Source organism: Oncorhynchus nerka, linkage group LG8 (genome assembly GCF_034236695.1).
Source record: "Oncorhynchus nerka isolate Pitt River linkage group LG8, Oner_Uvic_2.0, whole genome shotgun sequence".
NCBI classification, from domain to species: Eukaryota; Metazoa; Chordata; class Actinopteri; order Salmoniformes; family Salmonidae; genus Oncorhynchus; species Oncorhynchus nerka.
Genome location: NC_088403.1, coordinates 35,125,777 through 35,152,210, shown reverse-complemented (window position 1 = coordinate 35,152,210; position 26,434 = coordinate 35,125,777). Strand labels below are relative to the sequence as shown.

Below are 26,434 nucleotides of genomic sequence, written 5' to 3'. Positions count from 1 at the left end.
CTCTGTCCCCCATAAATACAACATACAGTATGTAAGGTCCCTCAGTCAAGTATTGAATTCCAAGCACAGATTAAACTACAAAAACCAGGGAATTTTTCAAAAGCGTCATAAAGAAGGGCAGTGATTGGTAGATGGGTAACAATAACAAATCAGACATGAAATATCTCTTTAAACATGGTCAAGTTAATAATTATGCTGTGGATGATGTATTAAACCACCCAGACACAACAAAGATGCAGTCTTCCTTCTGAACTGAGCTGCAGCACAGGAAGGAAACTGCTAAGGAATGTCACCATGAGGCCATTGGTGATCGGGGCAGACTAGTCGCTAAGCCCATCTGGCATTTTGTGCAAATGCCAGATGGGCTTGTCTATTGTTAGCCCAGTGGACCTGTCTAACTTGGGTTTTTGTACAAAATAAGAATTATCTGGATAATAATGGGGCCTGAAGGACTAAAATGGGCTGTCGTTGGGTCATTGAGGAAAATAATGGATCGGTGTGTTAGGTATGCCAGGGACGATTTCTGATCCCAGTCCGCCCCTGATTGGGGATTTTAAAACAGCTACAGAGTTCAATTGCAACATTGTAGTTATTTCACAATAATGACATAAATGACATAGTGAAAAGAAGAATACAATATACAGAATGCATCATGTATGCAACAAGGCATTAAAGTTATACTGCAAGAAAACATGGCAAAGGAATACACTTTTTGGCCTAAATGCAAAGCCTTATGTTTAGGGCAAATCCAACACAACACATTACTGAATAACTGCCTCCCTTTTTACAAGCATGGTGGTGGCTGCATCATGTTATGGGTGCGCTTGCCATCGGCAAAGACTGGTGAATAATAAAAAAGAGGATAAAAAGAGAAACGGCATGGAACTAAGTACAGGCTAAATCCTAGAGGAAAACCTGCTTCAGTCTGCTTTACACCAGACACTGGGAGAGGAATTCACCTTTCATAGGGACAACAACCTACAACACAAGGCCAAATCTACACTGGAGTTGATTACCAAGAAGACAGTGAATGTTCCTGAGTGGCGAAGTTATAGTTTTGACTTAAACCTGCTTGAAAATTTTTGGCAAAACTTGAAAATTGCTGTCTAGCCATGACCCCAAACACCTTGACAGAGCTTGAGGAATTCTGAAAATAATAATGTGAAAATATTGTACAATCCAGGTGTGCAATGCTCTTAGAGACGAACCCAAGAAGCCTCACAGCCGTAATCGGCGGTGAAGGTGTTTGTGACATGTATTGACTCAGGGGGGTGAATACTTATCTAATCAAGGTATATTAGTGTTTATTTTTTCACAATTTCTAAAGAAATCTTAAGATTTTTTTCCCCCATTTTGACATTAAAGAGTATTTTGTGTCGATCATTTACAAAAAAATGACAATTAAATCTATTTTATTCCCACTTTGTGACAAGAAATCCAAGAGGGGTGAATACTTATAATACCCACTGTATTGGGGAAGTACTATGAAACTGTACCTAGGGAAGAGGATTTATAGTTTAATTATTTCGATACAACAGATTATCGGATGGAATCAAAAAAAAAGTGTTACAAAACATCAGATTAAAGTTTGCGATTTTTGAACAGTGATCAAATCTCTTGACTCGGTCAAACATGAAGGCCAGATTGAACATGAAATCTCTGTCAGTGAAAGGAAAAAAACAAGTTTGCAAAATGTAAAATTTTATTTTCAAAAATGTAAGCAACAGATTACACAGTTAACTTTCAGCAAATGCAATCCTAATTTAAACTGTACTCACATTCGGGACTTCAAAATGAAAGACTCACATACTTACACACAATCTATCTATAATATACAAAAAATAATACTGAATAAATATTAAAATGGCCACAAGAGAAAACGTAAGTTATTGAAAACAATCAGTAGAGAGCAAATGTAGGGAAAGTATAAACATGACGGTGTGCCTGAAATGTTTTTTTCCTTTAACACTTTTTACAAATTGTGCAAGATTTCATACTAAGGCTCTGGTCTTGAAGTGACAGTTGTCTGAAGATTCACACACACACGTGTCCACACACACACACACACACACACGCTCCCTGTGCTCTGAGCACTCTGTGGGGTGTACATAGCAAACCTTTGCAGAATATAAAATGGGCTGCTCTGCTGAGTGTACGACCTGTGATGTTTATGAGAGTGGACCAGCTTTTTTAAATGAACATGCACTTGACATTGATGTGAAAAGAATAAAGTACTTTTCAGGAGTGGATAAGAAAACCCAACAACTGAAAAACAGAACAATATCAGAACCATTAAGGCAAGAACACCTGGAGTGGCTTCAGCAATACTGTAACAATATTTCAGGGTTTAGGTAACATGGATGTGACACATTTAAGTATATCTTCACTGTCTTTTTTCAGGTTTGTTTGTTCTCAAAAAGCAACGTTTTTATCCAAACACCATGTAATCTTCTTTTTGTTTTTGTCAAATGTGAGCAGATTCAGAAAAATAACTACTCCAGACAATAGGGACTTGGATCATACAACTACAAGAAATCATTTCTAGATTTAAGTTGCAACTTCAAAACCACACATCATTATTCCCTTCATTAAGCCCCCCACCCCTGCCCCCCTCACCCCCCAAAATAAAAAAAGATATCACTTACATTAAAACCAATTTAATCCTCTTGTGAAGGTGTATTCCAACAGTTAGTCACCCAACATTGTTTTGCTTTACATACAACGAATGGGGTGTCATTTGCAAATTAAAGCATTCATTGTTAAGTTAGAGGGAAAAACAAGTTGTCCTTGCACCTAGCAATGCAACCGTTGATCAAAAAAGCATCTTTACATCTTCTTTTTAGTGCAACTTTTAAATGTAAAACAATTCCAGTGACTCCTTAGAGGAAATGTTTTCTTAGTTTTCTGTTTTTTTTCACCGGAATCTTTTACCTCACTGAATTATCTTCAAAATATCCAAAGCAAGGGGTCAGTCCTTTGTTTTTGTAGTTTCACCATTTTTTTTGTTCTTCTCTGCTTCTAAATTACTTTCCAGAGCAGTTGTTTACTAGAACATAAACATAGGAAGGGTTCTCAGCTACCTGCTTATTCATTCCCTTCAACCTCCATGTATGATGTTCAATCACAGAACCAAGGGAGTGATTGACAGTCCAACTTCTGCCTCAGAAGAGAGGGAAGGAGGAGGAGGAGGAGAAACAGGAGGATGAAGAGAAAGAGAGCTGTACAATGGGACAAAACCCAAATTGATGTCAATCAGTGAAGGAGTGGAAGGAAAAAAACAACCCAAGCCTTCATATAACGCAGTAGGGTTCCCTAGGTAACCTGGACTTTCTGCAGTAAAGGAGAGTGGTGCTGAAGCAGCGCCGGAGCTCCCTGTTGGAGAAGATGCAGATAAAGGGGTTGACTCCCGCCTGGGCGAAGCTCATCCACACCGCCGCGGTCAAGTACCCCCCTGGTACCGCGGGGCCCCTGGCAAACACCCTCCAATAGCAGGCCACTAGATAGGGGCCCCAGAGCGTGAGAAAGAAGAAGGTCATGATGAAGAACATCCTACTTATCCTCTTTTCAGTCTTAAACTCATCCAGCACCAGCAGGCGTCGCCGGCCCACTGCATTGCTGTTCTGCCTGATCCCCAGCAGGGTGGGCGGGGTGGGGCCCCTGCCGAACCCCGCCAGCCAGTTAGCCGCTGCTTGGCCGCTGGCCCCAGGGCCATGGAAGGTCCAGTTTTGGCTGACGGCAGGCACAAACTGGACTGGTTTCATCTTCCGGCGGTCATGAACAAAGAAGATTAGCTTGAGGTAGACAAGCTGGGTGGCCAGAAGGATCAGGGCGAGGAGCAGCATGAAGCCCAGGGAGTCGTTGGCTCTGAACGAGCGGTGCTGGAACGTACACTGGTCCTCCTCCCTTATGAAGGAGTACGTCCCCACGTCCAGCACCGGGGGAAAGGCCATGGCCACCGACAACGTCCACACCATGCAGATGACTGCCAGACACGTCCAGAAGGTGAGCCTCTTGGTGTAGAAGCGGTGGTGGGCTATGGCCAGGTAGCGTGTCACACTCACACAGAAGAGCATGAACGCTGTGTGAAAGCAGGACAGCACCCCCAGGAAGGCTATCACTTTGCAGGTAAGCGTGCCGTACGTCCAGGTGGAACCATTCTTGACGGAGGTGAAAACAAAGGGGAAGCAGATGGCGGAGCGCAGAATGTCCGAGGCGCACAGGTCCAGCAGGAAGTAGTACGGTGCGCGGTGCAGGCTCTTGTCTTTGACCAGTAGGATGGAGATCAGGAGGTTGCCAACGACGCCGACTCCAATGATAAAACCCAGGGATGTCAGTTTAAGAAACGTGGCGAGAGGAGAGACATTCTGCAAGATGTTGTGGTCCCCTGCATGGCTATAGTTCGCCATAGATGGAGGAGGGATCATAAAGATGTAGTAGCTTCAGCCAAGTATCATTATCTAGAGGCGGCAGGGGGAGGCGATAGATCCATTTGTTGTGCTTTGAAGCAGATTCCCGGCTTGTAAGCAGCCTCTCTTCTACGGCATCCTTTGTTCTTTTGTCTCATCACACCTAAAAATACCTGAAAAATACCAGTCACTGATCAGGATTCACTCATACTGTTTTAACATTGCATTGCACCCTCTAGCCTGTATCTGGGTGTATGATAAACTACAATTTCCCCTAGCCGTTGTCATTTATTTTCCATTTTCAGTTGAATTGCTCATTGCATTAATAATGGTATGCAATCAGTACAGAGCAGTGCCCTAGCTAGAATAGTTAGTCTACAGATGAGCTTAATAAGACACAAGCATTAATCCTGGTTACAATAATAGACTTTCTTTTATGGGCCACCCTTTTAGAAATGACAGAAGATTATAGAAAATACAAGAAATATTATGATAAGACAACGTTTTAAGTCACTATTAAAGGGGAAATGCATATCATCTTATGTCTGGTAGGAAAGGGGGTAAACAAAAGGGTTCCATTCGATGTTTGGTCGTTTTATTATGTCGTAAAACGTGTTTAACATTATGCAGCAAGAAAGCTGTTGATCACACCCAAATACCCTGCAGAATTGATCTGACCAGGGGATGCTTACAATAAACAACTGCTTGTGTCTTCATGATTTGTTGAAAATTAACGGATGTTGCATAGAGAATAAAAAGCATCCATGTTTTTGTCTGATTAACAGTTGACTGGAATTACACGGCCGACGTTATAATAAACTATTCACCTGATTAAGGCGGTTTATTGACCTGGGCTTTTATCTATTTCCCAGCTCAGCTTTGATTTTAGGCGATATCGACTATCGAATCTCACGAGCATATTAACAAAGAACACCGTCTAGTCGAAATTATATTTGATACCCTATGAATGGTTTATTGATGCTTATAACAATGAGGTGATAAATCCAATTCTGCATTTCGATGAAAATGAATCACGAATTAAATGAACAATTCAATACTAGACAACTATGCAAAAACATGGCATATTCGGTTATTTCAATTTTAATATATATCAAACAAAGGCTATTCTTGACGGTTATTTTCCGAATTCTGTCATTATAGCAGAGATGCACTTTTAAGCATTATCTATGCTTCGGATGACCGTTATACGAGCGGTTCCCATGCATTTTGGTTATAATTCATTCGATTACAATATATATTTCTCACCGTTCACTGTTGGATTGAACATTACAGTGTAGCGAATCCGCACGTCCATTAGGCAGAAGAATTTCCAAGAACCCGCTATGAATTGAAGGCAATCCAAAACCACAGAAAATAAGCGAATAAAAATCGAAATAACTGCTAAGATATAAATGAAAAGCATACCTGTTGATATCCCTTTTGGTTTCCCTGGAGCGTATTTACATTGTAGAAGCCACTTTGCTGTAAAAAGCTTGGTTTGTTAGCTGCCTGCCCTTTTACCACAGTGAATATACAGTAAACGGAACAGACGGAGCATGCGCACGGATCCTATTTGTGATCCAAGACGTGTCTTGTCTCTTGTTGCAGCACTATAGTCTCTCGTGGCAACATCTGCTCAGTGGGTGCAGCATCACAAGTCCTCTCGTTACCTTCGTCAGTCATTATAGCCTACAGTGGGAGAGAGTGCGACCGGATCACTCATTCTGAGATTCATTGCAATAGATTCCCATTTCTGCATAATATGCATTTAGGTTATAGTCGACCTATATAGATTATCAATTCTACTAATCCTATAGGAAGCTGCCACATTCCTGTGTACTAGGCCTACACCCAACTCTAATTTAGAAGCAAGGATTAACAACAATCAAATCCAGTACATGTAAAAATGTGGTTTTTAGATAATGCTATATTACATTGCTACATGTATCATGTCATAAATTAATATGTAACAGTAACTGAGGGGTTCAACTAAGTGATGGTTCACCTCAGGCTAGACTGACTTCTCATATGTATAATTAACAAGCACTTCATACAGTATGTGTGTTGGTGTGCATGCAAATAGCATCTCCGTTGTAATTGTTGTGCTTTTCATTTCAAGGCTATGTCAGTAGAATACAGTGATGTCATACCCCACACCCACAGGCCACAGGCTATTGTGAAAGAATATTGACTGGCAACATCCATGCAACCGCTGAAATATTGTAAATCTTTCATTGTTTATGGATTGTTGGTATTTTATGAACAGTGTTGTGTAGGCTTTTCTATAGTCTAGTTCAGGGGTCACCAACAGGTCATGGAGAGCTGCAGTGTGTTGAGGATTTTGTTCCAGCTCAGCTCCAACACATCTGCTTCAAATGACTGTGGTCTAATTATTTTTAATTGGCAGCGGTGTTTGTGCTGGACTGAAACAAAAGCCTGCACACACTGCATCTCTCCTTTACCCCCCTGAGCTATATCTTATGCTGGGGGGGGGGGGGGGGGGGGGGTCATGGAGAAGGTTGTTTAGAAGGTTGTTTGGTATGGAGAAACTCAATACTAGACCAGTGTTCAATCTTTACACTGTCAATTGTTTTACAGCATAGAAGCTGAGGACATTACATTGATGGTTTAAATATTAGAAGGCCACAAATTCCCTTTTGTGAGCAATATAGTAAAGGACACTGGTCATTTACATGTATGTGTGAAATGAAGGGCCCATGATGCAATTAACAAAGGTATTTATTCTCTATCAAGCAGTTGTTTTAACAGTGTTAGCTATAAGAACGGTGAAAGCACTTCTGACAGAACACATTTTAGCTACTGTGCTTGTAACAGTTGACAGATGGCAATTCACCTGGCATGGCAATGTCAATATTTCATGAGAGGACAGATAATCATCACAATCTCTTTGGAGGGACATTCATTATTTAGAGGTACAGTATCTGAAGATATTCAAGTCCAAGCAAAATCAAATGTTGTCATATTATGGTAACATAGCCTACTATGTATAGTCCAAAATGTGTCATGTCTCAGGGCCTTGGTCTTATTGTGATAGGCAGTAACCCACAGGTACAGGTATGTTATTTGGTCCTGCAAATCCAACAGTGCGCATGCTCCCAGTTCCTGTTCTCAAATTCCTGGTTTTGTAGTTCGTTGTTTGTCTTCTTCATTCAGGCAACTTCGTACATTTCAGCAACATAAGGCACACGACTCTTGTTCTGTCAGTCAAAAATGACCCAGGATAGTCAAGATACTGCAGACTGCGGTGAAACATTTCCGGATACAGGCCAGCAGCCAGTCCCTCGAGCCGTTTTGGTTTCTCAGAACTGTCCATTTCTCTGTCGTGTGTACCAGCCGATGCACGCGCAAACGCCCACCACCGATATGATAACCCCGAGCAGAAGTGCAACGGCGTCCCCTCCGTCAAATGCCTCCGCGGAGGGAATGAGCGAAATAAACATCACCAACAGCATCGCTAGAACTTTAGGGAGCTCGGGCATGGGAACCATGTTACTTCCAGTGCAGATCAGATGATTGTTGTGACGCACGACGTAGTCAGATGATATGGGAGCATTTCCTCATTCGTCTGTCGACCAATTAAATTGCTGCATTATTCCTTGTTTTGCCGCTCGTTTTCACTGTCAGACGGGATTTGAATAGTTTTGTTACACATTTACACTATACGTACCAGGCAAAAGTTTGGACACACCTACTCATTTAAGGGTTTTTCTTAATTTTTTTACTATTTTTCTACATTGTAGAATAATAGTGGATACATCAAAACTATGAAATAGCACATATGGAATCATGTAGTAACCAAAACAGGAAATCAACATATATTTTATTTTAGATTCTTCAAAGTAGCCACCCTTTGCCTTGATGACAGCTTTGCACACTCTTGGCATTCTCTCAATCAGCTTCATGAGGTAGTCACCAGGAATGTGTTTCAATTATTCCGCAACAAAGCCTCCTTCACTCACGCCGCCAAACTTACCCTAGTGAAACTGACTATCCTACCGATCCTCGACTTCGGCGATGTCATCTACAAAATAGCTTCCAACACTCTATTCAGCAAACTGGATGCAGTTTATCACAGTGCCATCCGTTTTGCTACTAAAGCACCTTATACCACCCACCACTGCGACCTGTATGCTCTAGTCGGCTGGCCCTCGCTACATATTCGTCGCCAGACCCACTGACTCCAGGTCATCTACAAGTCCATGCTAGGTAAAGCTCCGCCTTATCTCAGTTCACTGGTCACGATGGCAACACCCACCCGTAGCACGTGCTCCAGCAGGTGTATCTCACTGATCATCCCTAAAGCCAACACCTAATTTGGCTGCCTTTCGTTCCAGTTCTTTGTTGCCTGTGACTGGAACTAATTGCAAATATCGCTGAAGTTGGAGACTTTTATCTCCCTCACCAATTTCAAACATCTGCTATCTGAGCAGCTAACCGATCGCTGCAGCTGTACATAGTCTATCGGTAAATAGCCCACCCAATTTTACCTACCTCATCCCCATACTGTTTTTATTTATTTACTTTTCTGCTCTTTTGCACACCAATATCTCTACCTGTACATGACCATCTGATAATTTATCACTCCAGTGTTAATCTGCAAAATTGTAATTATTCGCCTACCTCCTCATGCCTCCTCACTCTCTTTTTTTTCTACTGTGTTATTGACTTGTTAATTCTTTACTCCATGTGTAACTCTGTGTTGTCTGTTCACACTGCTATGCTTTATCTTGGCCAGGTCGCAGTTGCAAATGAGAACTTGTTCTCAACTAGCCCACCTGGTTAAATAAAGGTGAAATAAAATTTTAAAAAATAAAGAGATGAGCCTTGTTAAAAGACAATTTGTGGAATTCCTTTCCCTCTTAATGTGTTTGAGCCAATCAGTTGTGTTATGACAAGGTAGGGGTGGTATAAAGAAGATAGCCCTATTTGGTCAAATACCAAGTCCATATTATTCCAAGAACAGTTCAAATAACAAAGAGAAACGACACTCCATCACTACTTTAAGTCATGAAGGTCAGTCAATGCAGAACATTTCAAGAACTTTAAACGTTTTTCTAAGTGCAGTCATAAAAACCATCAAGCACAATGATGAAACTGGTTCTCATGAGGACCGCCACAGGAAAGGAAGATCCAGAGTTACCGCTGCTGCAGAGGATAAGTTCATTAGAGTTACCAGCCTCAGAAATTGCAGCCCAAATAAATGCTTCACAGAGTTCAGGTAACAGACACATCTCAACATCAACTGTTCAGAGGAGACTGCGTGAATCAGGCCTTCATGGTCGATTTACTTCAAAGAAACCACCACTAAAGGACACCAAAAATAAGAAGAGACTTGCTTGGGACAAGAGACACGAGCAATGGACATTAGACCGATGGAAATCTGTCCTTTGGTCTGATGAGTCCAAATTTGTGATTTTTGGTTCCAACCCCCGTGTCTTTGTGAGATGCAGAGTAGGTGAAGGGATGATCTCCGCATGTGTGGTTCCCACCGTGAAGCATGGAAGAGGAGGTGTGATGGTGTGGGTGTGCTTAGCTGGTGACACTATCGTGATTTATTGAGAATTCAAGGCACACTTAAACAAAATCAAATCAAATGTTATTTGTCACATGCGCCGAACACAACCGGTTGTAGAGATTTCAGTGAAATGCTTACTTACAAGGCCCTTAACCTAGAATGCAGTTTTAAGAAAATACCTAAAGAAAAGTAGAGATAATAATAACAAATAATTAAAGAGCAGCGGTAAATAACAATAGAGGGGCTAAATACAGGGGGTACCGGTACAGAGTTAGTGTGCGGGGGAACCGGTGTCGAGGTAATTGAGGTAATATGTACATGTAGGTAGAGTTATTAAAGTGACTATGCATAGAGAGTAGCAGCAGCGTAGAAGAGGGGGGCAATGAAAATAGTCTGAGTAGCCATTTGATTAGCTGTTCAGGAGTCTTGTGGCTTGGGGTAAAAGCTGTTGAGGAGCCTAGACTTGGCGTTCCGGTATCGCTTGTTGTGCGGTAGCAGAGAGAACTTTCTATGACTAGGGTGGCTGGAGTCTTTGACAATTTTTATGGCCTTCCTCTGACACCGCCTGGTATAGAGGTCCTGGATGGCAGGAAGCTTGACCCCGCTGATGTACTGGGCCGTACGCATTACCCTATGTAGTACCTTGCAGTCGGATGCCGAGCAGTTGATATTCCAGGCGGTGATACAACGAGTCAGGTTGCTCGCGATGGTGCAGCTGTCAAACATTTTGAAGATCTGAGGACCCATGCCAAAACCTTTCAATCTCCTGGGGGGGGGGGGGGGGATAGGCTTTGTCGTGCCCTCTTCTTGTCTTGTTGGTGATGTGGACACCAAGAAACTTGAAGCTCTCAACCTGCTCATCTACAGCCCCTTTTCCAGTAGTCTTTAATCATCTCTTTTGTCTTGATCACGTTGAGGGAGAGGTTGTTATGTTTGCACCACACCGTCAGGTCTCTGACCTCCTCCCTATAGGCTCATTCATTGTTGTCGGTAATCAGGCCTACCACTGTTGTGTTGTCGGCAAACTTAATGAGGGTGTTGGAGTCGTGCCTGGCCATTCAGTCATGGGTGAACAGGGAGTACAGGAGGAGACTGAGCACGCACCCCTGAGGGGGCCCCGTGTTGAGGATCAGCGTGGCAGATGTGTTGTTATTTACCCTTACCACCTGGGGGCAGCCCATCAGGAAGTCCAGGATCCAGTTGCAGAGGGAGGTGTTTAATCCCAGAGTCCTTAGCTTAGTGATGATCTTTGAGGGCACTATGGTGTTGAACGCTGAGCTGTAGTCAATGAATAGCATTCTCACATAGGTGTTCCTTTTGTCCAGGTGTGAAAGGGCAGGGTGGAGTGCAATAGAGATTGCATCATCTGTGGATCTGTTGGGCCGGTATGCAAATTGGAGTGGGTCTAGGGTTTCTGGGATAATGGTGTTGATGTGAGCCATGACCAGCCTTTCAAAGCACTTCATGGCTAAAGACGTGAGTGCTACAGGTCGGTAGTCATTTAGGCAGGTTACCTTAGTGTTCTTTGGCAGAGGGACAATGGTGGTCTGCTTGAAACATGTTAGTATTACAGACTCAGTCTGTAATGTTGGTATTACAGACACTTTCTAGTTGGTCAGCGCATGCTCGGAGTACACGTCCTGGTAATCTGTCTGGTCCTGTGGCCTTGTGAATGTTGGCCTGTTTAAAGGTCTTACATCGGATGCGGAGAGCGTAATCACACAGTCGTCCGGAACAGCTGATGCTCTCCTGCATGTTTCAGTGTTGCTTGCCTTGAAGCAAGCATGGAAGTAATTTAGCTCGTCAGGTAGGCTCGTGTCACTGGGCAGCTTGCTGCTGTGCTTCCATTGTAGTCTGTAATAGTTTGCAAGCCCTGCCACATCTGACGAGTGTCGGAGCCGGTGTAGTACGATTCAATATTAGTCCTGTTTTGATGCTTTGCCTGTTTGATGGTTCGTCGGAGGGCTTAGCTAGAGTTCTTATAAGGGTCCGGGAGAGAGTCCGCTCCTTGAAAGTGGTAGCTCTACCCTTTAGAAATACTACAAAGTAGGTGGACACCTGCTCGTCAAACATCTCATTCCAAAATCATGACATTAATATGGAGTTGGTCCCCCCTTTGCTGCTGCTTCCCCTCTTCTGGGAAGGCTTTCCACTAGATGCTGGAACATTACTGCAGGGACTTGCTTCCATTCTACCACAAGAGCATTAGTAAGGTCGGGCACTGATATTGGGCGATTAGACCTGGCTCGCAGTCGACGTTCTAATTCATACCAAAGGTGTTCAATAGGGTTGAGGTCAGGGCTCTTTGCAGGACAGTGAAGTTCTTCCACACCAATCTCGACAAACCATTTCTGTATGGACCTCGCTTTGTGCACGGGGGCATCGTCATGCTGAAACAGGAAAGGGCCTTCCCCAAACTGTTGCCAAAAAGTTGGAAGCACAGAATCATCTAGAATGCCATTGTATGCTGTATGTAGCGTTAAGATTTCCCTTCACTGGAACACGGGCCTAGTCTGAACCATTAAAAACAACCCCAGACCATTATTCCTCCTCCACCAAACTTTACAGTTGGCACTATGCATTGGGGCAGGTAGCATTCTCCTAGCATCCGCCAAACCCCGATTCTTCCGTCGGACTGCCAAATGACAAAGCGTAATTCATCACTCCAGAGAATGTGTTTCCACTGCTACATAGTCCAATGGCGTCAAGCTTTACACCACTCCAGCCGATGGAAACACATTTCATGAAGCTCCCGATATACAGTTCTTGTGCTGACGTTGCTTCCAGATGCAGTTTGGAACTCAGTACTGAGTGTTGCAACTGAGGACAGGTGATTTTTACGAGCTACGCGTTTCAGCACTCGGCGGTCCTGTTCTGTGAGCTTATGTGGCCTACCACTTCGTGGCTGATCCCTTGTTGCTCCTAGATGTTTTCACTTCACAATAACAGCACTTACAGTTGACTGGGGCAGCTCTAGCAGGGCAGAAACTTGACAAACTTACTTATTGGAAAGGTGGCATCCTATGACAGTGCCATGATGAAAGTCACTGAGCTCTTCAGGAAGACCATTCTACTGCCAATGTTTGTCTTTGGAGATTGCATGGCTGTGTGATCAATTTTATACATCTGTCAGCAACGGGTGTGGCTGAAATAGCCAAATCCACTCATTTGAAGGGGGGTCCACATACTTTTGTATATAAGGTACCAGTCAAAAGTTTGGACACACCTACTCAAAGCTATGGGATTTTCTTTCTTTTTACTATTTTCTACATTTTAGAATAATAGGGAAGACATCAAAACTATGATATAACACATATGGAATAATGTAGTAACCACCCCCAAATAGTTGCCACCCTTTGCCTTGATAACAGCTATGCACACTCGTGGCCTTCTCTCAACCTGTTCCCACATATGCTGAGCATTTGTTGGCTGCATTACCTACACTCTGCGATCCAGCTGATCCCAAACCATCTCAATTTGGTTGAAGTCGGGTGATTGTGGAGGCCAGGATATCTGATGCAGCACTCCATCACCCTCCTTCTTGGTCAAATTACATGAAAAACAAATGATAGTCCCACTAAGCCTAAACCAGATGGGATGGCGTATCGCTGCAGAATGCTGTGGTAGCCATGCTCACTACAGAGGGTAGTGCGTACGGCCCAGTACATCACCGGGGCCAAGCTTCCTGCCATCCAGGACCTCTATACCAGGCGGTGTCAGAGGAAGGCCCTAAACATTGTCAAAGTCTCCAGCCACCCAAGTCATAGACTGTTCTCTCTGCTACCGCATGGCAAGAGGTACTGGAGCGCCAAGTCTAGGTCCAAAAGGCTTCTCAACAGCCTCTACCCCCAAGCCGTAAGACTCCTGAACAGCTAATCAAATGGCTACTCCCTTCTACACTGCTGCTACTCTCTGTTATTATCTATGCATAGTCACTTTAATAACTCTACCTACATGTACATATTACCTCAATTACCTCGACACCGGTGCCCCGTACACTGACTCTGTACCGGTACCCCCTGTATTTAGCCCCTCTATTTCTATTTACTGCTGCTCTTTAATCATTTGTTATTATTATCTCTTACTTAGTTTATTCAGGTATTTTCTTAAAACTGCATTCTTGGTTAAGGGCCTTGTAAGTAAGCATTTCACTGTAATGTCTACACCTGTTGTATTCAGTGCACGTGACAAGTAACATTTGATTTGATTTTGGTTAAATGTGCCTTGAATTCTAAATAAATTAGGACAGTGTCACCAGCAAAGCACACCCACACCATCACACCTCCTCTTCCATGCTTCATGGTGGGAACCACACATGCGGAGATCATCCCTTTACCTACTCTGCGTCTCACAAAAACATGGGGGTTGGAACCAAAAATTGCACATTTGGACTCATCAGACCAAAGGACAGATTTCCACCAGTCTGATGTCCATTGCTCGTGTCTCTTGGCCCAAGCAAGTCTCTTCTTATTATTGGTGTCCTTTAGTGGTGGTTTCTTTGCAGCAAATCGACCTTGAAGGCCTGATTCACGCAGTCTACTCTCAACAGTTGATGTTGAGATGTGTCTGTTACCTGAACTCTGTGAAGCATTTATTTGGGCTGCAATTTCTGAGGCTGGTAACTCTAATGAATTTATCTTCTGCAGCAGAGATAACTGATTTGAATTGATGTTTTTCGATATTAGCTTAGTTTAGCTTTTGTGTGTTCCTTTATCTTCGGATGAACATTTTGCAGCGACATGCTGTTGCTATGGCATTCGTTCTACTTCTGTTATGGTCGACTGCTCATAGCTTCATTATTTAATTTAACAACTTTTGTCATGTAAAATACCTGTTCCATCACCATACACAATTTATATTCTTATATTAAATATATAATTATTTTATTTTTCACAAACTATACTTATTCAGTGAATTTTTGAATATATTTTTTTAACCTTATTCCTTTGCTTATAGTCTTTCAATATTAATCTCATCACACAGTAAACCAAGCTCATTAGCTAGTCTTGTTTGAACTGAAAACCTCAATTAGATGGGCCTATGTGAAGTGGAGATGAAGAAATGCACTCTGCACTATACGTTGGATGTGCGTCAATGTTTGTGAGTTTTCCTATGTTGTTTCACAGTTCTGAGGGAGAAATAGTCAAAGGAGTTGGCTACATTGAAGTTTTCAAGGCTAAGGGAGAGAATGACAGCCACGTGTACAATATTAACTCCTCTGTGGGAAAAGGACTGACCAAGAGATGACATCATCAGAGGAGATGTGTCAAGTAGGACCTGGGTGAACCCTTCTGATGTTTCTTGACCATCTTGAATTATAGCCTGATCTACTAAAAGGCATGTGGTTTGTATCTGTAACAATATTTCTACCTCTTTGGTCATGAGGGCATTAAAAAACGTATGCCTTTTTAAACCCTGTTTGTGTAGCAAATACTTTTCCTGTTGACCACAAATAGACTACACATGTTATGTTGTTGATATTGAACAAACGCTAGGCCCTACTATTGAAATCAAAATGGCTAACGAGAAATCCACACACACTAACACACGGACTTCGTATTTGATCAATGGGCAGCCAGCCTAGTTATGCTAATTTCAAACATGCCCCCATCCCCTGCTCTGCTTACTGCAGCCTATTCTTGTTAGATGAAACGCATTGAAACTCATCCAAATCAGTCATGTTTCCCCTAAATGACACGCTGTGCTACGTTTCACCTCATGCCACATATTAATTGGCATATGGTACGACGATGGTGCGGGAGTTTGTATATCTCTGTGCTTGCTCAGGTGCGATGCCATGCTGTGGAGTTCGAGTAATTTAATTAGGATGCACCAGCCAAGCTAAAGTATTGACCTTTGCCATGCCACAATACTTGACCTGTTCCACCCCCGCTCCCCTCTCCCCTCCACCTCACCCCTCTCCCCGTGACACCCCAGCAGCATGCCACACATATACACACAAACATATACACAGTTTTGTATTGCTATCCTTGTGGGGACAAAATAATTGATTCCTATTTTCCCTAACACCTAACTCTAAATCTGACACTAAGCCTAACCTTAATGCCAAACTCTTAACCCTAAAGCTATACCTAACCGTAACTCCTAACCCTAAACCTAACCGTAATCCCTATCCCTAATTGTAACCCTAATTGTAACCCTAAACCTAACCCCTAAACATAAATTAGCATTTGTTCTCTTGGGGACCGGCAAAATGTCCCCACTTGTCCAAATGTTCCTTGTTTTACTATCCTTGTGAGGACTTCTGGTAGCCACAAGGATAGTTATACAAAACACACACACATACCAGCAGCACACAGGGCCTGCAGAATTGATAACCCATGTGGAATGGTGAGCCTGGTATAGCGTACTGATGAGGACATTACAATGCAGAACAGCGTCCCAGAGAGATTAATGGTACTATCCTGACCCGTTAGACAAACACTCTAATTTCTATATATTCACTCATCCCCGGTGCTGATCAATTACCAGCTCCAGTGAGAGCCTGGGAGGCTGAAGGCTGGAGTGAGTGGTGTGGGATCTGGGGTGGTGTGAAGGCTGGCAGGGTGGAGGTGGTACTGCATTGTGGTAATTGTGTCAGGCCCCTAGTCCTGTCTTTCCTGTCCCAGCTGACCAGCTCTCCGATGGCCTTCAGATGGGCACTTGTCCCCCGGAACTGATAAAGCTCCAAACAGTGCTGGAATCCTTCATGGTCATCTGTCTGTCTGTACGGATTTAAGTACTTGCATAGTCATACGTGCATGTGTGTGTGTGTGTCACTGGGCTCCATGGCTGTGATTGGAATGCATATTTAGTCATAGAATCCGCCACTGCCCAAACCACTGGGATTTTGTCAGAAATAGGATGAATTATACACAACAACAAAAAAGAGGTATAAAAGGACTCTTGAAAGTGATTGGTGCTTTTGTAGTGGCCTTTGGAACGGCCATAATGAATTCCTGTGTAGGCGGACATGACAAATGGATTGTCCTGTGGTTTTTGTTCTAATGTGTTTGATGTTAAATACTTAACAGGGCCTGAATCATTGGCTCGGAATTAAAGAAGGGCAACGGGTCCTATGGTCCTTCTGAATTGCACCATGCCTGGACGCGGACGTAAGGGATGTAAGACTTTGAATCATGCAGGGATGAGGGATCTGAAACCATGCATCACAAACCTCTAAAACAGACTGAGACATACTAATTATCTAGTCGCACACTATCTGTTTATGCTGCCTGTGAGGACGCTCACTGCTCACCAAGAGACCATCCTCCTAGCAATCCTTGACAGTTGAATAGCACTTCAAAGGGTAATCAGTTCGTTTAATTACAATGTGAAATGATCAAACAACAGACTACATTTTTTTCAATGGCTCCCATTTTCCAGGTTACAACGAAATGGCGTTCAGTTCCCAAGTTGGTGGAGTAAGCGTGAACCTTTTATGGAATTTATATCTTTGTTGTTTTTTTTCCAATCCAAACCACTTTGTTTTCTTGTTTTTGGTTGTTTTCTGGACGATATGTATTTTTTCTTCAAACTAAGATAAATGACACGCTAGAAACATAGATGCACGGAGAGCCCTTTACTTTTATTTACTTTTATTGATGGACATGTTCTAAAAGCGAGTGATGCGAGTTAAGAAGTGTCTGTGTTGTTTATAAGTCGGCTATAGGCGCTGGAGGGGTAGTGTTTCTTCAGGCGACTACCGTGTGTATGCGTGCCCTCGTGGGTGTGTGTGAGTATGTGTGTGAGTGTCCCTGTGTGTGTGAATATATATACATACAGTACGAGTCAAAAGTTTGGACACACCTACTCATTCAAGGGTTTTTCTTTATTTTTGACTATGTTTTACATTGCAGAATAATAGTGAAGACCTCAAAACTATGAAATAACACAAATTTAATCATGTAGTAAACAAAAAAGTGTTAAACAAATCAAAATATATTTTAGATTCTTCAAAGTAGCCACCCTTTGCCTAGATGACAGCTTTGCACGCTCTTGGCATTCTCTCAATCAGCTTCATGAGGTAGTCACCTGGAATGCATTTCAATTAACAGGTGCGCCTTGTTAAAAGTTAATTTGTGGAATTTAATTCCTTCTTAAGATGTTTGAGCCAATTGTGTTGTTACAAGGTAGGGGGGGTGTACAGAAGATAGCCCTATTTGGTAAAATACCAAGTCCATATTATTCCAAGAACAGCTCAAATAAGCAAAGAACATGTCCATCAACTTTAAGACATGAAGGTCAGTCAATGAAGGTCAGAACATTTCAAGAACGTTGAAAGTTCATTCAAGTGCAGTTTCAAAAACTATCAAGTGCTATGATGAAACTGGCTCTCATGAGGACCGCCACAGGAAAGGAAGACCCAGAGTTACCTCTGCTGCAGAGGATAAGTTCATTAGAGTTACCAGCCTCAGAAATTGCAGACCAAATAAATGCTTCACAGAGTTCAGGTAACAGACACATCTCATCATCAACTTTTCAGAGGAGACTGCATAAATCAGGGCTTCATGGTTGAATTGCTGCAAAGAAACCACTCCTAAAGGACACAAGTAAAAAGAAGAGACTTGGTTGGGCCTAGAGACACAAACAATGGAAATTAGACCGGTGGAAATCTGTCCAATCACTGCCAGTGATTTATTAAGAATTCAAGGCACATTTAACCAGCACGGCTACCACAGCATTCTGTAGCGATACGCCATCCCATCTGGTTTGCGCTTAGTGCGACTATCATTTGTTTTTCAACAAGATACACACCTCCAGGCGGTGTAAGGGCTATTTGACCAAGAAGGAGAGTGATGGATTGCTGCATCAGATGACCTGGCTTCCACAATCACCCGACCCTAACCCAATTGAGATGGTTTGGAATGAGTTGGACTGCAGAGTGAAGGAAAAGCAGCCAACAAGTCCTCAGCATATGTGGGAACTCCTTCAAGACTGTTGGAAAAGCATTCCTCATGAAGCTGGTTGAGAGAAAGCCAAGATTGTGCAAAGCTGTCATCAAGGCAAAGGGTGGCTACTTTGAAGAATCTAAAATATATTTGGATTTGTTTAACACTTTTTGGGTTACCACATGATTCCGTATGTGTTATTTCATAGTTGTGATGTCATCACTATTATTCTACAATGTAGAAAATAGTAAAGATAGGGAAAACCCCTTGAATGAGTAGGTGTGTCCAAACTTTTGACTGGTACTGTGTTTGTGGGATGGATACCTCATCATGTATCCTGTCGTAGCCTAAATGACATGGCATGATGAGTGAGCACAACCCTCTGAATCTGCATTTGCATTTATCTAACTCCATGGGAACAGACAGCAGGCTCTCCTCCTCATCTGGAAATGTAATCTAATGTCAGAATGGCTTTATAGCTGGATAATCCTGATTATTCTCAAATGCCATATTTTGTTATGCTTTGAACAGTTGGTTTCTTTGTTTAAAAAAAAAAGTAAAATAAATTAATGGACAAACAATGGATGCCCAAGAATATCAGTGACAGATTGGAGCTAATTCAGATTTTCTTTAAAATAACGAATTAACCATTTATTAGCGTAGCATGATGTACTGCATACCATCGTGGGTATTGTCGTTAAAGTATCAGAGCCCATTTGATATTCCTTACTGCTGCTTTTCAGTCATTTTTTGGGAATGAGGCTTGAGGGATTTGGAGGTGGGGAACAGTCTTCACTCTGTGGGTTAATGACTACAGTGCCCCTGCTACGGGAGACTGGGAGCTGCTAGGTGGAATGGGATTTCTGAGAGAGAGAGCGAATGCACAAAGAGACAGATGCTGCTGGAGATAGATTGCGCTCCCCAAGTGTGCTGGGTCAGAGAATATTCACTATTCCACTGGACTGGCTCAGATTCCTCTCTCTAAGATACAGTAAATGCATGGACACTTCCATCTGCATCTAGCCTCAGTCTTGCCTTCCATTCAGTCCGCTTTCCATAAATGAAATAAACACCTACAGAGAGATTGCTGCTGTCTGTCAGTTGACGTGCATGCTAACATGCTAATAGTGTAGCTGACAGTTTGATCAGTTACATAACATAAGATAATTACACAATATTATCTCCAGTCACTCAAGGAGCTTCTTGGGTTAACATGTGGATAAAATTCATCTGGCTTAAATCCTCACCTTCACGATTTGCTTGTAATTCCAACATTATTTGCGTTTGCATACCTATATTTTATCCAAGTCACATTTGAATTAGGAAAATGATTGCCATCGTTGATTTTTCTGTGTTAAATGGTTTGGTAAAGTGCAGAGAAAGGGCACCATCTCTGTGATATTTCTGTTTCCATGGTGACCCAGTTTCACTTGTCTCTCGCTTAGTGGAACGCGTGCGCCCGTGCTGACCCCTTTTAAAGTTCACTGCATGTGGTAATAAGAATATCGTGATTATCAAACGTGACTCGTACTGAATGCCCTTGGCTGTGGATCTAAACAAAATGATATATTTTTTTTATCTAGAAAACGATACCGTGCGTAACAACCCAATATGGGTGCTTTATAAAAGAAAATGATGCCATTACACAATGATTCAATATATGACTCCTTTATAAAGAACAAAGTGTATGACTTAATATGATAATAATAATAATTATTATTATTATTATTATAGTAATAATATGACTTTATTTTCACCCAAAAATATTTATCCTGACTCAGTACTGACCATATGGGCATGTAAGCCAAAGAATGTCAAATAAGGTCAATGTGGTCATAAAAAGCTGAGATGCAGCTGTTGAAATATCTATATCTATTACTTGGACGAGGAGAGCCTAACCTGCTCTCTTCACAATGTTGTGTCTGGGGTGTTGGTGAGAATTTCTTGTTTCTCGCCACACCACTTGCTAATGCATTCCATTTGAACCAAAGCTCAATGGTCCCCGCTTTTAGAGATGGAGATCTCTGGTCTCTACTCGCTCTATTTTAGTAATCGTTTGGCCATAGCGGTTGGCAGAGCACGAGCAGGCCCGTCCCTTTCCCATGCATAATGTCTGATCACGCAGTAAACAACGTATTAGGAGACCCTTTGATCTGGGCCAATTCCGCTGGCTCACTCACCTCAATTACTTTGCCTGGATGTCTGTGCTCAGGAATGCTTCTGTTCGATTTGTTGCTTAATCGATGACTTGGCAGGAATCCCTCATTCTCTCCCTCCCCACACAAGATGAATGGGTTATGATTACTTTACAATAATATCTAGTTTGCAAAAGGTCATTTGGGAGGAAAAGAGATGAGCATTGCATTGTGGCCTTTTTCCAAAAGCCATGGTTCTTTCGTCCTTTCCTTCTCTTTTCTCTCCTTAGCAAAACTATTCTCTGTTATTTCTCCGCACATGAAGACGTCGCAGCGACGACATAGGCCACCGACACATATTTGTAGGGGACCTAGTGTGAGCTGTGAGATGAGGAATGTGCACGGATGTCAATTCCATTTACTTATGAAGTTGTAGCAGTGCATTTCCTGCAAATGAGCCATCAGCAGTTGTCAGGGGTGGGGAATTAACGATGCTGCTGATTACACTGCTGGTAATTACAGAGTGCGGCCAAAGTACTGCTGTGTCAAAGCTGGGAGTTATTTTTAAGCTTACGTCTCCTCTTTATCCCAATGACCTGGAGCAGCTAATGCACTGCCAAAGGATCAACAAGGATCAAAGTGTCCACTTGGGGGAATGATTGGCCCAGAGGTATAGGCTACTGGAGTGGAGACATGACTTGGGATTGGGAGGTCCTTTGGCTATAACCTGAAAATGGCAGATGTAGGCAGAGATTAGTTAAGCACAGATAGGCAAAGAATTCAATATTTGGAATCCATTTGGACCTTTGTTTATTAATCAATCAATCAATCAATCAAATGTATTTATAAAGCCCTTCTTACATCAGCTGATGTCACAAAGTGCTGTACAGAATGCAATGCAGGTGTAGAAGCACGGTGGCTAGGAAAACTCCCTAGAAAGGCCAGAACCTAGGAAGAAACCTAGAGAGGAACCAGGCTATGAGGGGTGGCCAGTCCTCTTCTGGCTGTGCCGGGTGGAGATTATAACAGAACATGGCCAAGAAGTTCAAATGTTCATAGATGACCAGCAGGGTCAAATAATAATAATCACAGTGGTTGAAGAGGGTGCAACAGGTCTGCACCTCAGGAGTAAATGTCAGTTGGCTTTTCATAGCCGATCATTCAGAGTATCTCTACCGCTCCTGCTGTCTCTAGAGAGTTGAAAACAGCAGGTCTGGGACAGGTAGCACATCCAGTGAACAAGTCAGGGTTCCATAGCCGCAGGCAGAACAGTAGAAACTGGAGCAGCAGCACGACCAGGTGGACTGGGAACAACATCATGCCAGGTAGTCCTGAGGCATGGTCCTAGGGCTCAGGTCCTCCGAGAGAGAGAAAGAAAGAAAGGGATACACTATGGCCCCGTCCTACGATACCCCCGGACAGGGCCAATGTGACAGGGTGTGATCGTTGTTATTTGAGTGTGAATACATTTGATAGAATGATGTTCTCTAGTATCATGGTTCATTAGATGTCCTCAACTTGTCAATGGCTCAGTATACTTCAAAGATACCATTACAAGTCAGGAGGAACAGCTGTGATGTGGTCATTCGAATTCTGTCAGTGCTCTGTTGGCCTTGGCAACAAGGACTTTCAGGGACGAAGGGGGATCAAAAAAACAAGATTACCAAAACAAAGCGAGGTAAATCAATAAGGCAGTAGGACATGATGGTTTGGAAAACTTGGGAGATGGGAGAATTTCAAGCTTTGTCGTCATCAGAGGGCACACTGCAGTGTTTGTGATTCCCAATAGATTTGTGTCTCAGAAAACAGAACAGGGTTTAGAGACAAACACATGACTGGGACTCTATCAGTATAGCAGATTATAGTTGGGGACTGGAGAAGGCGAGGATAGAAATTGGAGAGTAGGTTGTATTGATGTTGTTAAAGACCTTTCTATTTCTTTGACAGTTTTTAATACATTCACTATTCATTGCACAGTGTCCAATCATTATTTTTAATTTATTCTTCAATCTGTCTTCACCCTTTTATTATTTTTCGTTCTTCAACTTCTAAAGGAACTGCAGCTAGGCTATTTATTTGTGATTTCGACCGACTTCACAATTTCCAAGTTTGCGTGTACTGTAAAGAAAAACAAAACAAAAAATTGTGTAAACCCAAAGATCATCATATCCTCAGTGTCAGACAGAACCAATCAATTCAGTACATCCTACATACAGCACATGTTGTCCTGTTTGGATCAAGAGTTCTTTGTAGGGATTGTTCATTCTGAGCAGCTTCTACTGCAGTAAAACCTTGGGTGATGTGTTTGACAAATGGCATTCTGAATGGTCCTAACAAGAGGCAGAGCTCTGATTAGATATTAAGTGTAGGGAGTGGGGAGAGGGAGGAAAGAGGGGGTTGAGGAATGAATGACATCCATCTTATTGTCAAATGGACAGTGGACATAGAGGAGTATGACTCAGCTCTCTCTCTCTCTCTCCTATGATAGGCTACATGCTGTGATGATGACACCGTCCATACTGGACTGACTGGTCCCACTGAAGAGGCTTACACAATGGGAGAGAGAAGCTAATCAAACCAAATGCCGTTGTCTAAACCATCATGGAGGAAATAGGCCCAGTTCACTGTGACGTTTCTTTTTTTTTATGTCAAGTTCTGAGAATGATGATGTTTGAAGTTGTATTTCCCTCTTAATTGACGCAGGGAATGCGGGACTAGCTTACTTTATTAGCCTGGGTTCTATTGTTTTGATATCATGCCAGGATAGGATTTCATCAGTTCAGCTCAGGCCGTTATTGTGAGCCCAATTGAGTGTATGTGTTTACAAGAACGCCAGGCAGCCTTGTACTGTATTTGAGGCGATGCTCATTTCCGTGTGAATACCAAACCCGAATAAATGGCATATATTTCCATTGGTTGTAATCCCACTCTGGCTCCTCTCTTTTGAATGCCATTAGGCCCATTCGCTTCACACTGCAAATTGCCCCGCACACAACAAACACCATAGCAATGTTCGGCAGCCTAATCATTTCTTATGGGAGAGGCAAAAATGAAATATGCCACGTAGGGGAATAATGAATAGTAAAATAGAGTAGTTCTTTAACAGCAGAGAATTTCCGTCATCTTTGAGGTCAGGCTCATTTTTGCCTGGGAGGTGCATAAAAATGGAATTTCATGGAAGAAGAAGGGCGATTGGCACAGGGCATCCGCCTTCACTCGGTTACTCTCTGTGGTTTGGGGCAAAGTGTTATGTAATGGCCCTCTCAGTATCCTCGCCTCCCATTGGTAGGCAGGGGAGGGAGGGGCCGACCAGGCCAGCTGTCATTGTGTGTGTGTGTTTGTGTGGGTGTATACGCTAAGGTTCTCTTTGATGGTGATGTGTGTCAGATGTCAGATGGGGACATGGGAGCGAAGCAATCTCCGGGATTTAATAACATAATCCTAACCACCTCATGAGCAGAGTGGAGGAGAAGTTCTCTTTTGTTTCTAATTTAAAGTCACGCAACCAACAGAAAACTATCATTTTCCCCTCTCTCTAATTGATTTTCTTCTGTTGTACCTTGTATGGCAACGCCGTCCTTCGCCTGGGAGATATGTTTGGAATACCATTAATTCATGAAAATGAAATACAACAAAGATTTGGATTTATCTGTTTGTTAGGCTCTGGCTTAATCTATAAAAACATGATTTCATACACAAGGCTTGCATAGATTTCCAGAGCTTTGCCATTGATTTTGCTTGTAATTTACAACCTCTGAAAACCTTCGGGCTATTTTCATCATTTCCTTTCTATGTATGTCGAAAAATGCGAAACAATGGAGAAAACAATTACTGTTCACAGTTTTTGCTTTAAAATTACTAAAAGTTTGAAGGAAAAAAATATATAATTCATGAACCTGAGACAAGTTGGAAAGAGAAATGTTTTTACAGTATAATTTTTTTCAGCGATTTGATTCAAGATTAGAATCTTGAACACTTTTAAGGAGCAATAAGCAGTTGAAACACTGAGAAAGCGTCCTCCCCACCCCTGTTTTGATAAAACGCTGAGGGATAAATTGAACCACTCTCAAATTCATAGACAGAGCTATGGATTCAAGGACTGACAGTTCACGATGTCCAAATGATAGTTTAACCATGTTTTGAGCCTATATAGTGTTTGTTTACATTTGCTTTTAAAAAGAAAAAAATGACAAACCTTACATTTTGGGTTCTGATGGAGTACAACAGTTGAACTAAGCTCATTTACAAGTTATATTCATCAATAATCAATGAGTACATATCATTGATTTATAACACATTGATGTAGAAACCGTCATTGTAAATAAGAATTTGTTCTTAACTGACTTGCCAAGCTAAATAAAGCTGAAATAAAAAATAAAGAAAAGAAAAGAAACTTCAGATTGCCTTTTAAATAAATACTCAAATCTAAACTGAGAACATTACGAAGAGCCAACAACAGCTGTTTAGCCTTGTGTTTGACCTCGGGTCTCCAGGGGGAAATCCTGGCTTTGGCCCAAGTCAAGGCCCAAGTTACATGCTCTGGGCTTGACCTGGAGGGCTGCACCCCTTGAAACACACACACGCACGCACACACACACGCACACGCACACGCACACACACACACACACACACACACACACACACACACACACACACACACACACACACACACACACACACACACACACACACACACACCCCCCCCCCCCACACACACACACACAGAGGTATAGGACGTTGGGAAGGACTCAACCTTGAAGGAGTTCACTCCCTGAATTGCCTGCTTAAGTAAGCGTGAACAATCCTTCAACCCTTCAATGCTCCTTCTTTACAATGTAAGGGAGGAATGACACCCTCATTCACAGTCCATTTTCTCCACAGAAAGATGATGTCCCGGAAGGAATGACATGACACGGCAACGGATGGTGTTGACTTTCTGATGTTTGACAAGACCAACGACAACCCATGTTTGGAGAACTTATTCAAACACAAGACACTCCTGCTCGATAGACCTGCACCTATTTCTCTTACAGTCAAAAAGGAAATCCAGCCTGGTCACAAGCAGGAGACTTCGATTTCGTACGTTTGAAAATGTCCCCAGAACGTCGATATACAGTGGGGCAAAAAGTATTTTGTCAGCCGCCAATTGTGCAAGTTCTCCCACTTAAAGAGAGAGAGAGAGAGGCCTATAATTTTCATCATAGGTACACTTCAACTATGACAGACAAAATTAGAAGAAACATTTTCAGAAAATCACATTGTAGGATTTTGAATGAATTTATTTGCAAATTATGGATTTTCTTTTCTCATTTTGTCTGTCATAGTTGAAGTGTACCTATGATGAAAATTACAGGCCTCTCTCATCTTTTTAAGTGGGAGAACTTGCACAATTGGTGACTGACTGTAGCAGTAGCACGCTTCTTAGACCACTGCACCACCGCAGTTCACAATGCTCTAGTAAGCTGT

At 42.4% G+C, this 26,434-nt stretch overlaps 1 protein-coding gene across 2 annotated transcripts; it reads right to left on the bottom strand.

Moving 5' to 3' along the window:
- Nucleotides 1-2,623: 2,623 nt before the first annotated feature.
- On the bottom strand, nucleotides 2,624-5,979 carry LOC115133738 (probable G protein-coupled receptor 85). 2 transcript variants are annotated; one of them, XM_029667224.2, is made up of 2 exons: nucleotides 5,832-5,979; nucleotides 2,624-4,579 (listed from the first exon to the last, which is right to left on the bottom strand). In XM_029667224.2, exon 2 carries the CDS (start codon nucleotides 4,422-4,424, stop codon nucleotides 3,291-3,293), a length of 1,134 nt encoding a protein of 377 aa, XP_029523084.1. In that variant the 5' UTR covers nucleotides 4,425-4,579; nucleotides 5,832-5,979; the 3' UTR covers nucleotides 2,624-3,290. The 2 variants fall into 2 exon arrangements, with proteins under 2 accessions (XP_029523084.1, XP_029523085.1); XM_029667225.1 differs by lacking the exon at nucleotides 5,832-5,979 and adding an exon at nucleotides 5,673-5,824.
- Between the last annotated feature and the right edge of the window lie 20,455 nt (nucleotides 5,980-26,434).

Excerpts from the sequence above, each read along its gene's own strand:
- LOC115133738 (XM_029667224.2), bottom strand. The coding sequence starts at position 4,424 with ATGATCCCTCCTCCATCTATGGCGAACTATAGCCATGCAGGGGACCAC.